Here is a 14,864-nt window from a genome sequence, read left to right as displayed (position 1 = left end):
TCTCGATGGATACTGCCATCTTTCTCTATGGAGACTGCCATCTTTCTCTATGGAGACTGCCATCTTTCTCTATGGAGACTGCCATCTTTCTCTATGGAGACTGCCATCTTTCTCTATGTAGACTGCTATCTTTCTCTATGGAGACTGCCATCTTTCTCTATGGAGACTGCCATCTTTCTCTATGGAGACTGCCATCTTTCTCTATGGAGACTGCCATCTTTCTCTATGGAGACTGCCATCTTTCTCTATGGAGACTGCCATCTTTCTCTATGGAGACTGCTATCTTTCTCTATGGAGACTGTAATCTTTCTCTATGGAGACTGCCATCTTTCTCCATGAAGACTGAAATCTTTCTCCATGGAGACTGCCATCTTTCTCCATGGAGACTGCCATCTTTCTCCAAGGAGACTGCCATCCATCTCCATGGATACTGCCATCTTTCTCTATGGAGACTGCCATCTTTCTCTATGGATACTGCCATCTTTCTCTTTGGATACTGCCATCTTTCTCTATGGATACTGCCATCTTTCTCTATGGAGACTGATATCTTTCTCGATGGAGACTGCCATCTTTCTCGATGGAGACTGCCATCTTTCTCGATGGAGACTGCCATCTTTGTCTATGGATACTGCCATCTTTCTCTGTGGATACTGCCATCTTTCTCTGTGGAGACTGCCATCTTTCTCTATGGATACTGCCATCTTTCTCTATGGATACTGCTATCTTTCTCTATGGAGACTGCCATCTTTCTCTATGGATACTGCTATCTTTCTCTATGGAGACTGCCATCTTTCTCTATGGAGACTGCTATCTTTCTCTATGGAGACTGCTATCTTTCTCTATGGAGACTTCCATCTTTCTCGATGGAGACTGCCATCTTTCTCTATGGATGCTGCTATCTTTCTCTGTGGATACTGCTATCTTTCTCTATGGATACTGCCGTCTTTCTCTGTGGATACTGCCATCTTTCTCTATGGATACTGCTATCTTTCTCTATGGATACTGCCATCTTTCTCTTTGGATACTGCCATCTTTCTCTATGGATGCTGCCATCTTTCTCTATGGATACTGCCATCTTTCTCTGTGGATACTGCTATCTTTCTCTCTGGATACTGCCATCTTTCTCTATGGATACTGCTATCTTTCTCGATGGATACTGCCATCTTTCTTTATGGAGACTGCCATCTTTCTCAATGGATACTGCCATCTTTCTCTATGGATACTGCCATCTTTCGCTATGGATACTGTCATCTTTCTCTATGGAGACGGCTATCTTTCTCCATGGATACTGCCATCTTTCTTTATGGAGACTGCTATCTTTCTCTATGGAGACTGCCATCTTTCTCTATGGAGACTGCCATCTTTCTCTATGGATACTGCCATCTTTCTCTGTGGATACTGCCATCTTTCTCTATGGATACTGCCATCTTTCTATATGGAGACTGCCATCTTTCTCTATGGAGACTGCCATCTTTCTCTATGGAGACTGCCATCTTTCTCTGTGGATACTGCCATCTTTCTCTGTGGAGACTGCCATCTTTCTCTATGGATACTGTCATCTTTCTCTATAGATGCTGCCATCTTTCTCTATAGATACTGCCATCTTTCTCTGTGGATACTGTCATCATTCTCTCTGGAGACTGCCATCTTTCTCTGTAGATACTGCTATCTTTCTCTGTGGATTCTGTCATCTTTCTCTATGGATACTGTCATCATTCTCTATGGAGACTGCCATCTTTCTCTGTGGATGCTGTCATCTTTCTCCATAGATACTGCCATCTTTCTCTATGGATACTGTCATCATTCTCTCTGGAGACTGCCATCTTTCTCTGTAGATACTGCTATCTTTCTCTATGGAGACTGCCATCTTTCTCTATGGAGACTGCCATCTTTCTCTATGGAGACTGCCATCTTTCTCTATGGAGACTGCCATCTTTCTCTATGGAGACTGCCATCTTTCTCTATGGAGACTGCCATCTTTCTCTATGTAGACTGCCATCTTTCTCTATGGAGACTGCCATCTTTCTCTATGGAGACTGCCATCTTTCTCTATGGAGACTGCCATCTTTCTCTATGGAGACTGCCATCTTTCTCTATGGATTCTGTCATCTTTCTCTGTGGATTCTGCCATCTTTCTCCATATATTTAAATCTCCAAAAATAAAACCTCCAAGGGAGGAATTACAAGTTTTCTCTATTTTTTCAGTCATTTTGAAACCTACATTTAAAATTCTCAATAATGGTAATCCTATTAGGGGAGGGGGTCTCAGGTTGGAAGGGAGTGAGGGGATGGCGGGGTACAGGCGGCATACCATAGTGCTGGTATACCCAGAGAGCTGGCCTTCAGGCACGACCTTTCCATGCTTCATGAGTAAGTCTCTTAGAAAGTCCTGTAAGGCAGGAACAACCACAGTATTTTGATAATAGCTGTTGTTGCACAATTATGACATGTGAGGTATTGTACTGTATTTAGAAAAAGAAAAAAAAAACTGACCTCGTGCAAAGGAAATTAGAACAAGTTGACAAGGACATATGATGAATTGCTCTCCTCTCATGCAATGAGTTACTCAATAGTAAGAAACAAACTTTTCATCAATGATCCTGAAGGTAAGGGGGGGGGGGGGGGAGGGGGTCATAGACTCATGTACCGTGTCTCTGTACAAGAGACATCTAAATATTACGTTGGCATAATGGCAAAGTTTTCCTACCACCCTCTCCCCCTTCCCCTTCCCACCCACTCAACCTCCAATCTCTAGTTTGTCCCATACATTCCCCACCCCCATTCCTGACTCCCTCTCCTTCACCGATTCCCAACCTTTTCCCCTTTCTCCTCTATCCTCCTTTCCTTCCTTCTATCAATTTATTATATCCGACAGGATGATGCAGAGGTACACAGCATACATACTTTTGAGCTGTCTGCTCTGGGTTAGATTCCTAACCAGACTCTAAACTGCAAGATTGGTGCGTCACAGACACGACAATGGATCAACGAGGGATACAATAAATCAACAAGACAACACAACAATGGTACTGTTCCTCAGATGGATGTTAAGCTCATCTGGATGTCTTGTCTGCCCCCATTAATTGGTCGACATCTATCTATAATTCCAGTAATCTCTGTCTGTCTGTCTGTACGTCTGTACGTTTGTCTGTGACCGCTGTTTCTCGACAACCACGGGTCCGATATACTTTTAACTTGCCAGGTATATTGCTGGGGACCCGAGGATGTGCCTTTTCAAGGTTTCATATTAATCGGACAATTACTTACCGAGCTATGTCCAAAAAACGATTCAACCAATCAGAGAGCAGCGAACGATCGCGTGTGCCGAACGTGGCGGGCACACTCTGCCTCGGATGGCACATTTGAGAGCGTATTCATTTATTTCACGTTTGCAAACTATGTTGGCGTTAAACTATGTTTTACAACTAATAAAAACGAATTTGCGATTCATTCGCTTTCCTGCGCGTTTGTGCACGCGATGGCGATTTCTTTACCAAACTCCGGAAGCCGTTCGCTTTGGACCAAACCATTGCATGTAAATAGAGGGGGGGGATTGTCACCGTACTCGCAAGCCGTTCGCTTTGGACCAAACCATTTCATGTAAATAGAGGGGGGGGGATATAATTTTAGATATAGATATAGTACGGGCAATGCCCTAGTTAAAACAAATCATGGTCGGTGTCTCTCGACAAAAGAGGAAACAGGTTATCACCGGGAACCTGAGAAATTACAAATTCCAGTGCTGAGATACAGGGGGCACTGCATCAGCAGCACAGCCATGATCCCATCAACGATGAAAATTACAAATTGCTGCTCCAACCTATAGGAGACACTGCATGAGCAACACAGTCATGCTCCCATTAACAATGAAAATTACAAATTGCTGCTCCAACCTATAGGAGGCACTGCATGAGCAACACAGTCATGCTCCCATCAACAATGAAAATTACAAATTGCTGCTCCAACCTACAGGGGGGCACTGCATGAGCAACACAGTCATGCTCCCATCAACAATGAAAATTACAAATTGCTGCCCCAACCTACAGGAGGTACTGCATCAGCAACACAGCCATGCTCCCATCAACAATGAAAATTATGCATTGCTGCTCCAACCTACAGGAGGCACTGCAACAGCAACACAGCCATGCTCCCATCAACAATGAAAATTACAAATTGCTGCTCCAACCTACAGGAAGCACTGCATCAGCAACACAGTCATGCTCCCATCAACAATGAAAATGACAAATTTCTGCTCCAACCTACAGGGGGCACTGCAACAGCAATACAGCCATGATCCCATCAACAATGAAAATTACAAATTGCTGCTCCAACCTACAGGAAGCACTGCATCAGCAACACAGTCATGCTCCCATCAACAATGAAAATGACAAATTTCTGCTCCAACCAACAGGAGGCACTGCATCAGCAACACAGCCATGATCCCATCAACAATGAAAAGTAAAAATTGCTGCTCTAACTTACAGGAGGCACTGCATCAGCAACACAGTCATGATCCCATCAACAATGAAAATTACAAATTGCTGCTCCAACGTACGGGAGGCACTGCATCAGCAACACAGTCATGCTCCCATCAACAATGAAAATTACAAATTGCTGCTCAAACTTACAGGGGGCACTGCAGCAACACAGCAATACAGCCATGCTCCCATCAACAATGAAAAATTACAAATTTCTGCTCCAACCTACAGGAGGCACTGCATCAGCAACACAGCCATGATCCCATCAACAATGAAAATGACAAATTGCTGCTCTAACCTACAGGGGGCACTGCATCAGCAACACAGCCATGATCCAATCAACAATGAAAATTACAAATTGCTGCTCCAACCTACAGGAGGCACTGCATCAGCAACACAGCCATGCTCCCATCAACAATGAAAATTACAAATTGCTGCTCCAACCTACAGGGGGGCACTGCATGAGCAACACAGTCATGCTCGCATCAACAATGAAAATTACAAATTGCTGCCCCAACCTACAGGAGGTACTGCATCAGCAACACAGCCATGCTCCCATCAACAATGAAAATTACGCATTGCTGCTCCAACCTACAGGAGGCACTGCAACAGCAACACAGCCATGCTCCCATCAACAATGAAAATTACAAATTGCTGCTCCAACCTACAGGAAGCACTGCATCAGCAACACAGTCATGCTCCCATCAACAATGAAAATGACAAATTTCTGCTCCAACCTACAGGGGGCACTGCAACAGCAATACAGCCATGATCCCATCAACAATGAAAATAACAAATTGCTGCTCCAACCTACAGGAAGCACTGCATCAGCAACACAGTCATGCTCCCATCAACAATGAAAATGACAAATTTCTGCTCCAACCAACAGGAGGCACTGCATCAGCAACACAGCCATGATCCCATCAACAATGAAAAGTAAAAATTGCTGCTCTAACTTACAGGAGGCACTGCATCAGCAACACAGCCATGATCCCATCAATAATGAAAATTACAAATTGCTGCTCCAACGTACGGGAGGCACTGCATCAGCAACACAGTCATGCTCCCATCAACAATGAAAATTACAAATTTCTGCTCCAACCTACAGGAGGCACTGCATCAGCAACACAGCCATGATCCCATCAACAATGAAAATGACAAATTGCTGCTCTAACCTACAGGGGGCACTGCATCAGCAACACAGCCATGATCCCATCAACAATGAAAATTACAAATTGCTGCTCCAACCTACAGGAGGCACTGCATCAGCAACACAGCCATGCTCCCATCAACAATGAAAATTACAAATTGCTGCTACAACCTACAGGAGGCACTGCATCAGCAACACAGCCATGATCCCATCAACAATGAAAATTACAAATTGCTGCTCCAACCTACAGGAGGCACTGCATCAGCAACACAGCCATGCTCCCACAAGGATGAAAATTACAAATTCCTGCTCTAACTTACAGGGGGCACTGCAGCAACACAGCCATGCTCCCATCAACAATGAAAATTACAAATTGCTGCTCTAACTTACAGGGGGAACTGCATCAGCGACACAGCCATGCTCCCATCAATGATGAAAATTACTAATTCGTGCTCTAACTTACAGGGGGCACTGCAGCAACACAGCAACACTCCCACAACGATGAAAATGACAAATTGCTGCTCTAACCGACAGGGGGAACTGCATCAGCAACACAGCCATGCTCCCATCAACAATAAAAATTACAAATTGCTGCTCCAACCTACAGGGGGCACTGCATCAGCAACACAGCCATGCTCCCATCAATGATGAAAATTACTAAACCCTGCTCTAACTTACAAGGGGCACTGCAGCAACACAGCAACACTCCCACAACGATGAAAATTACAAATTGCTGCTCCAACCTACAGGGGGAACTGCAGCAACACAGCCATGCTCCCATCAACAATGAAAATGACAAATTTCTGCTACAACCTGCAGGGGGCACTGACTTGTAATCTGAGTTGTTAAGTTAATATATTTGGCCATAATTGTCATACTTGACCGACTGGGATATTTGTTGGACAAAGCGAAGCCGTTTTGCGTTTTGGAATGACGGTCCAGCTCATTTGCTTCTTGTTCGTAAAAAACATGATGATTTGATGTTTCCATGAGCAGAATCAAAATTCAGTTCAAAGCAAAATGGCGGAGGACAAAGGGTGATGTAATAACAGTGGGGGGGGGGAGGGGCATGAAAGCGTATGGACATGGTAACAACAATGAATGAACCCGAGGTTTGCAGGAAGGAGTGAAAAGGGGTTTGGAAGCAGAACGAACGGGGTGAGTTCGTGATAAGGAGAGAAAAGAGTCCAGGTGTGGACAGAGGATGAAGAGATGGAGGATAAGCTCTCGTCGTCCTGGTCCTTACTATACTCTCACTTACAGTCACGTGTCTGTTCATCCCATGTCCGCACATCCAAAGCTAAAAGTTCACAACTCCGTATCAAGTGTGCAACGCCCATATTTGCAAAGGGTTATTGACACTCACTTTCAGCTCCGTAGATGATATGCAGCCGCTGCTATCCTTGTCATACTTGTGCCAGATCTGGACAAGAAAGATGTCTGCAGTCATTCTATGTCGATAATCTTAGGCACCATGTGATGAAGCTCATATGATGATATACCATAAAGTTTTTGGCGAATCAATTACATTGATAACAAGAAAAGCACAACACACATACTCCTCGCAAAAATAATAATTTGGTATTCTCATTTTCATTTTAAGATGTTAGACCCGAGAAAACACGGTGAATGTTCCTCGGTGTAGAATGGCCAACGTGCAGGTACATTCATTTTTTCATCACATTGGCCTGGGGTCATGCTGGGCGGTTTGCTGTCCCTCGCCCTGCAGCAGTGAGGGCAGGAATTTGGAACTTAGCCATGCTGTGCTCGCTCGCCTACTCTTCGCGAAGGACACAAAATGGGATCTTTAACGTCCACCAATGAATGCTGGACGATTCGGACGCCCACCTAACGTCCATCCGAGAGACCACCCTTGCCTGTGAACCACCAGGATGACTGTTTATAGCTGTGTCAAGATTCTAACCCAGGATAGACAACTTAGAGGCGAGTGTGCGTACTATTTCGAGAATATAGGTCGTCCTTCCAGCCTCTATATATACATATATACTTAACGACAAACATGACAAGTTTGCTGGATAAACATAAATAAATGCAGCCATCAGCACATGGGTATCGTGTCATTGTGCATCTTCTGTTACCAAACCAGTTGTACATCTCTGAAAAACATTTTTTTTACTTGCCTTACCCAAGACAGTCCTTCCACTGGGGTGACTTATGGGTCTAATAACAAAATACAGTGTATCAATGTTTCTCGGAGATGGGTTATCTGCACGTTCATGAACTCGGCTTACGTATATGAAGTTAAAATACGTGTACTCCGTATGTGCATATATAATATATTGTGGTTATATAACTCGGATAATTCCAATTATTGGACACACCCCCAAAATAATAAAATGCCAAGATGGGTGAATTTTCTTTCAGTTTCATTCCTGAAAGTTGCATTTTCTGAATGTATCAGCTTCCTAAATCAAATCCTATCAGAGGAGTAGATAATACATACATACATACATACATGTACATACATACATATATATATATATATACACACATACATACATATATATGCACACATACATACATATATATGCACACATACATACATATACATACATACATACATATACATATACACACATACATACACACATACATACATACATATACATATACACACATACATACACACATACATACACACATACACATATACATACATATATACATACACACATACATACACACATACATACACATGCACACACACACATACATACACACATACATACATGCACACATACATACATGCACACATACATACACACATACATACACACATACATACATATATACATACACACATACATACATATATACATACACACATACATACATATATACATACACACACACATACACACACATACACACACATACATCATATATAGATGTGAATTTTCATGTATTTTAGCAATGATGGTGTTTTTTCTGATTGATTATCAAATATTGGTGACATTATGTTTTGCTACAAAGTGGTATTACATTTTGGATGCTCATGAATCATAATAATGTTATCATTATACCATAATAGTTTAGTTAGGATAGTTGGAGGAATGTAAGATTAGTAAAACGTAAATTGGATCGACAGTCATAGTAATATGTATGTGAAGTGCAGCGAGGACTACATCGGCAAGCAGTGGGATCATGGTTGAGTCGGTCACAAGTAACAAATGAAATCATTGCCTAAGTCATGCCCAGAGAATTCTGGCCATTGTAACTGGGCCTATGGTCGGGGCACAGCATCATCCAATTGGGTCAAGGGTTGCCCAGAGGTCTGGTGGTGGTGGGTGCTCCATGGCGTTAATCACTCTGGCGATTCCCTGTAGAGGTAGGATCCCTCCTTTGAGATGATCCCAATGACCAGTTACTTTACAAAAAATGGAAGCCATTTTGTGGCCTGTTGCCCCATTGTAGGTCTTTCATCCTTTTTGAAAGTGCCTAGGTGCCATGCCATTTCAATCACACAGCCTGAGAATCGGCGTGTGGTTCTGTGGTGTATTATACACTATATCAACAATTTCACTGACAATTTGATTTCTTTGCACCCATGAATGAAACACTTGATTTCTGAGACTGTTATAAAATTTGCATCAATTATGGTTTGCAAATCTCTTCTGGAATTTCATCGATTTACAGTTGTGAAGGAGCGGTGCTCCCACGTCGATCGGAAGAATGGACGCGACAAAAAGCTGGAATTCGTCCGAGTTGCTTTATTCAAACAAAACAGCTCAGGTACTCTCCAAAAGCCCGTTTATCGGGCAGCAATATATATACACACATTATCCCGGAGCGTTTGCCCGGGAACGGCGAGAGGGGGCGTGGCCGGGCGTCCTGGCCACGGCCTGGCAAGTCGAGGGCGGGCGTGGCCGGGCGTGCCCGGACATGCCCGGGCGTCCCGGCCGAGGCCTGGCAAGTTCAGCGTGGGCCTGCCCGGGCGTCCTGGACGAGCCCGGCATGGTGATCGCTCCGCGTCCTTGGTAGGTGCAAGGCGATTGTGAAAACCCAGCGGTAGCCGCTACACACGTCCCCCCAGAATCGACTTGCACCGGCAGGGTCAATTTGAGGGGGGTCCTGATGACCCGGCCGAAGCGACCCCTGGCGGGTTGTGGGGGGGGGGTCCGGTGTGGTGGTGGGCGGTCGAGTGGGGGGCACCGTGGACAGGGGGCGGCCTCGCCGCGGCGGAAGGGCCAACCGTGGCAGTTGGTCGATGTCCACGTGCGCCGGCTTGAGGCGGTCCACCGCAATCCAGTCCGACCTGCCGCCGATGTCGATGACGAACGACTTGTCGTCCCGTCGCAGGACCCGGAAGGGCCCGTCGTACGGCGGCCGGAGTGGCCCCCGATGTGCGTCATGACGCACAAAAACATACTCCGCTGTGCGAAGTGCTGGGGGGATGTAGGACTGGGGGTCACCGTGGTGGGATGTTGGCACGGGGGCAAACCGTCGGGCGGCCTCCTGGAGGTCTGAGCGCTGGCGAGCTGCGGACCAGGGACTGGTAGCGTCGGGCACGAACTCGCCTGGGACGCGTAGCGCCTGGCCGTAGACAAGCTCGGCGGTGGATGCCCGGAGGTCCTCCTTGGGGGCCGTGCAGAGGCCCAAAAGGACCCACGGCAGCCGGTCGGCCCAACCGCCGTCCTGAAGGCCGGCCATGAGCGCGGCCTTCATGGAGCGGTGGAATCGCTCACACAACCCATTGGCTTGGGGGTGGTAGGCCGTAGTATGGTGGAGCTTGACCCCCAGGTTGCGGGCGACCGTGCCCCACAGCTCGGAGGTGAACTGTGGTCCGCGGTCTGACGAGATGTCCGCCGGTGCGCCGAAGCGGGCGACCCAGGTGGCGATGAAAGCCTGCGCCACGTCGGCGGTGGTGGTGGAGACGAGGGGAACGGCCTCCGGCCACCTGGTGGTCCTGTCCACCATGGTGAGCAGGTGTGTGAACCCCCGTGACGGGGGGAGGGGGCCCACCAGATCCACGTTGACGTGGTCGAAACGTCGTTCGGGCACGGTGAAAGGTGCCAGCGGGGCCTGGGTGTGTCGGTGGACCTTGGCCTGTTGGCAGGCTGTGCAGGTGCTGGTCCAATCGCGGACGTCCCGTCGAAGGCCGTGCCAGATGAATCGCGCGGACACAAGCTTCTGGGAAGCTTTCCGGCCCGGGTGGGAAAGGCCGTGGAGGGAGGCGAAGATGCGGCGTTGCCAGGTAACGGGCACGATGGGGCGAGGCTGGCCTTGGGAGACGTCGCAGAGCAGGACAGTGTCCGCGAAGGGGATGTCGGCCAGGCGGAGGCCCGTGTCCGCCGCCCGGAGGGCTTGCACCGTGGTGTCGGTGGTTTGGTCCGCCGCCATAAGCGCGAAGTCCACGCCGAGGTGGACCGCGTTCGCGCTGGCCCGAGAAAGACAGTCGGCCACGGCGTTGTTTTTGCCGGCGACGTGCCGGATGTCCGTGGTAAACTCCGACACGGCGGAGAGGTGGCGCTGTTGGCGGGCCGACCACGGCTCCGTGACCTTGGCCATTGCGTAAACCAACGGCTTGTGGTCGACGAACGCCGTGAAGGGTCGGCCCTCCAGGAGGTGGCGGAAATGGCGAACGGCCAGGTGTAGACCGAGGAGCTCACGGTCAAACGTACTGTATTTGAGCTCGTTCGGCCGGAGCTGCCGGCTGAAAAAAGCGAGTGGCTGCCAACCCCGTTCACCCATTGCTCATGTACGGCGCCCACCGCGTAGTCGGAGGCATCCGTGGTGAGGGCGATGGGAGCGTTGAGCACCGGGTGAGCGAGCAGTGTTGCGTCGGCGAGGGCCCGCTTTGAGCTTTGGAAGGCCGCGTCCATTGCTGCGGACCAGACGATGTCGTGCTTGGCCGGCTTGCCCCGGAGGGCTTCGTAGAGGGGCCGCATGAGTTGAGCAGCGCGGGGCATGAAGCGGTGATAGAAATTCACCATTCCCAGGAATTCCTGCAGGGCCTTTATGGAGCGGGGATGCGGAAACGTGGTGATGGCCTCGACCTTGGTTGGCAGCGGCACGGCCCCGTTCTTGGTGATGTGGTGGCCCAAAAAATAAATGGCCGTCATGCCGAAGTGGCATTTGGCCGGGTTGACGATGAGGCCGTGCTCGCTGAGGCGCCCGAACAGTGTTCGGAGGTGGAGGAGGTGCTCGGCCCGGGACGTGCTGGCGACGAGGATGTCGTCCAGGTAAACGAAGAGGAACGGCAGGTCACGCAGCATGCCGTCCATCAAGCGCTGGAACGCCTGAGCCACGTTCTTGAGACCAAACGGCATCCGTAGGAATTTGAATAAGCCGAACGGCGTGATGACTGCCGTTTTAGGGACGTCGGCCGCCCTGACAGGTACCTGGTGATATCCCCGTATGAGGTCGATTTTTGAAAAAATGACCCGTCCCGCCAGAGGGGCGGAGAAGTCTTGGATGTGCGGAATCGGATACCTGTCGGGGGTGGTAGCGTCGTTAAGACGGCGGTAGTCGCCACATGGGCGCCAGCCGCCCCCTGGCTTTGGGACGATGTGTAGTGGCGAAGCCCACGCGCTATCGGAGCGCCGCACGATGCCGAGGTGTTCTAAAGCGTCGAACTCGGCTTTGGCCACGGCGAGCTTGGCTGGGTCGAGGCGGCGGGCTCTGGCGTAGACCGGCGGGCCCGTGGTTGGTATGTGGTGCTCGATCCCATGTCGTACTGCGACGGCCGAAAACGTCGGCCGCGTGAGGGCCGGGAACTCCGTGAGCAGGCGAGCAAACTCGTTCGCCGCCGGGAGGGCGCATGCCAGCTCGGTCGGAGCGGAGCTGCTCAATGTGCATACCAGGGAGCTGAAGGTTTCGGCGTTGATTAGGCGACGCCGTTGGACGTCCACCAGCAGTCTGTGTGTGCAGAGGAAGTCGGTGCCTAGCAGAACCATGGGCACGTTTGCGGTTACAAACGTCCAAGTAAAGCGTTGGCCGCCGAAGCAGAGGGTGACGTTGCGCGGGCCGAAGGTGCAGATGGCCGATCCATTGGCCGCAACCAAGGAGGGGCCGCAAACCGCGGACTGCCTGTCCTGGTCAGAGGCGGGTATGACGCTCAGTTGGGCGCCGGTGTCGCACAGGAAGCGCCGTCCGGACGCTTTGTCCGTGATGAACAGTAAGTTGCCCGTGTGGCCGGCGCTCATGGCTGGTAATGAACGCCGGCCCGGCCATTTCCCGGCCTGCCGAAGGTGCACGGGGGTCGGCATGTCCGGGCCTTCTGTCCGAACCTGACATGATAGTAACACCACGCTTGGTCAGGTGGAGGCCCCGGTCGTCGTGCTGGAGGTGGTCGGCTCGGCGTAGCGGTCGCCGATTGCGTCGGCAGTTCGGTCGTCGACCGTGCCGGGTGCTCGGGCGCCATGGGTGTTGCGTCGGACGGCGGTGGGCCCCAGGTCGCTGCTGCAATGCGTTGGCCTGCCGCGGAGATCTTGTCGGCTTCCCTGGCGAGGGCACGGGGATCCGTGATCGTCGTGCTTGCCAGGGCGAGGCGTACCGGGCTAGGCAGCTGACGGAGGAACAGCTCCGGGAACAGGAATGCCGGAGAGTGCTCGCCGAGCAGCGAAAGCATGTAGTCCATTCGCTCGGACGGGTGTGTGTCGCCGAGCTCGGGCAGGTCGAGCAGGCGCCGTGCGCGTTCCGCCAATGGGAGGGCGAAAGCGTCGAGGAGGAGCTTTTAAATCGCGCCGTATTTGTCAGCGGCTGGCGGGCTCTCGAGGAGGCTCAGGGCGCGGGCCGCGGTGGCTGAACCGAGCGCTGCTACCACATGGTGGAAGCGGGTGTCGTCGGCCGTGATGCCTCGCAGGGCGAACAGGGAGTCCGCCCGGGCGAACCAAACCGCCGCGTGAGCCTCCCAGAAGGTAGGCAGTTTAAGGGCAACTGCCGTGTCCATGTCAGTAGGTCACCAATGAAGGAGCGGTGCTCCCACGTCGATCGGAAGAATGGACACGACAAAAAGCTGGAATTCGTCCGAGTTGCTTTATTCAAACAAAACAGCTCAGGTACTCTCCAAAAGCCCGTTTATCGGGCAGCAATATATATACACACATTATCCCGGAGCGTTTGCCCGGGAATGGCGAGGGGGGCGTGGCCGGGCGTCCTGGCCACGGCCTGGCAAGTCGAGGGCGGGCATGCCCGGGCGTCCCGGACGCGGCCTGGCAAGTCGAGAGCGGGCGTGGCCGGGCATGCCCGGGCGTCCCGGCCGAGGCCTGGCAAGTTGAGCGCGGGCCTGCCCGGGCGTCCTGGACGAGCCCGGCATGGTGATCGCTCCGCGTCCTTGGTAGGTGCAAGGCGATTGTGAAAACCCAGCGGTAGCCGCTACAGTTGCATTTTTCTTACCTCTTCCTTCTTTGTAAAGTGCTTTGAGATTTTGCTTCGAAATAACATGCACTATATATACTGTACTAATGGGGTATGCTTACACATTGTGTAAGCAATAACAAACCGTGCTTTGTACATAGGTACATAATAAGTATAAACTTTATGATTATAGGCAAGCATCACCGACCTCCCACTGGATATCAATTTAGGGTTATTTATTTATTTATTTATTTTTTATTTACGGTTTTTACGTAAATTTTCTCTGAGATTTTAAATTCACATTTTACAGAAATAGGAATGACAATTTTCAAATGCTAGATATCGATGGAGGTTTTTTTTATGTTTGCATTTACGTTTTTTTAACGTACATTTTAATTTATGGACGTTTACTGACGGTTCTGTGATTTTTCCCAGTGTACCAGCTGCGATCTTCGATTTGCCTCGACTTTGTACTCACAATAAATTGCCTCTGACCACAATGACCTCAAAAGCAATTTCTAGTGTATCTTGTTAACAATCCTCTTACAGGTCAATCATGAAATATTTGTCTTCCTGACTAATTAGTTTCCTTATGTATATCATCATACTAAAATATGCCATTTTGTGTCTGTCTGTCTGTCTGATGAATATTTGACGTCAATACATGCCGTCCTTAATTATCCAATCTCAACCAAACTTGACAGGATGAGGAAGGGTTACATCATGAAGGTTGTAGCGCATTTATACGCCCCCCTCCCCAAGGGGGTTTTCTCCCCCGAGCGGGTTTTCCCCACCATTGCCGTCAATGGCGTTGCGTGTTGAGGTGTATATCAACGTTAAATTAGCTTTATCGTGGCGTTTGTCGAAAGAAGAAGATTTATCGTGGCGTTTTTCCAAAGATGCTTTGAATAACAAAA

The 14,864-nt window shown here is 49.5% G+C and overlaps 1 protein-coding gene across 2 annotated transcripts in view; it reads right to left on the bottom strand.

Annotated features, from left to right (window-relative positions):
- LOC137435455 (secretagogin) overlaps positions 1 to 14,864 on the bottom strand; it is a 125,321-nt gene that overhangs the window by 63,380 nt on the left and 47,077 nt on the right. Inside the window, exons 5-6 of one of the 2 annotated variants that reach the window (XM_068129244.2) lie at positions 6,995 to 7,051; positions 2,312 to 2,389 (exon numbers count right to left, since the gene is read on the bottom strand). In XM_068129244.2, coding sequence (XP_067985345.1) covers positions 2,312 to 2,389; positions 6,995 to 7,051 — 135 coding nt within the window. The remainder of the gene's footprint in view (positions 1 to 2,311; positions 2,390 to 6,994; positions 7,052 to 14,864) is intronic. The other variant, XM_068129245.2, reaches the window with a different exon arrangement.

Source organism: Myxine glutinosa, chromosome 9 (genome assembly GCF_964187855.1).
Source record: "Myxine glutinosa chromosome 9, kmMyxGlut1.1, whole genome shotgun sequence".
Lineage (NCBI taxonomy): Eukaryota > Metazoa > Chordata > Myxini > Myxiniformes > Myxinidae > Myxine > Myxine glutinosa.
The sequence above is the reverse complement of the archived record's forward strand: the minus strand, read 5'-3'. Positions and strand labels throughout refer to the sequence as shown.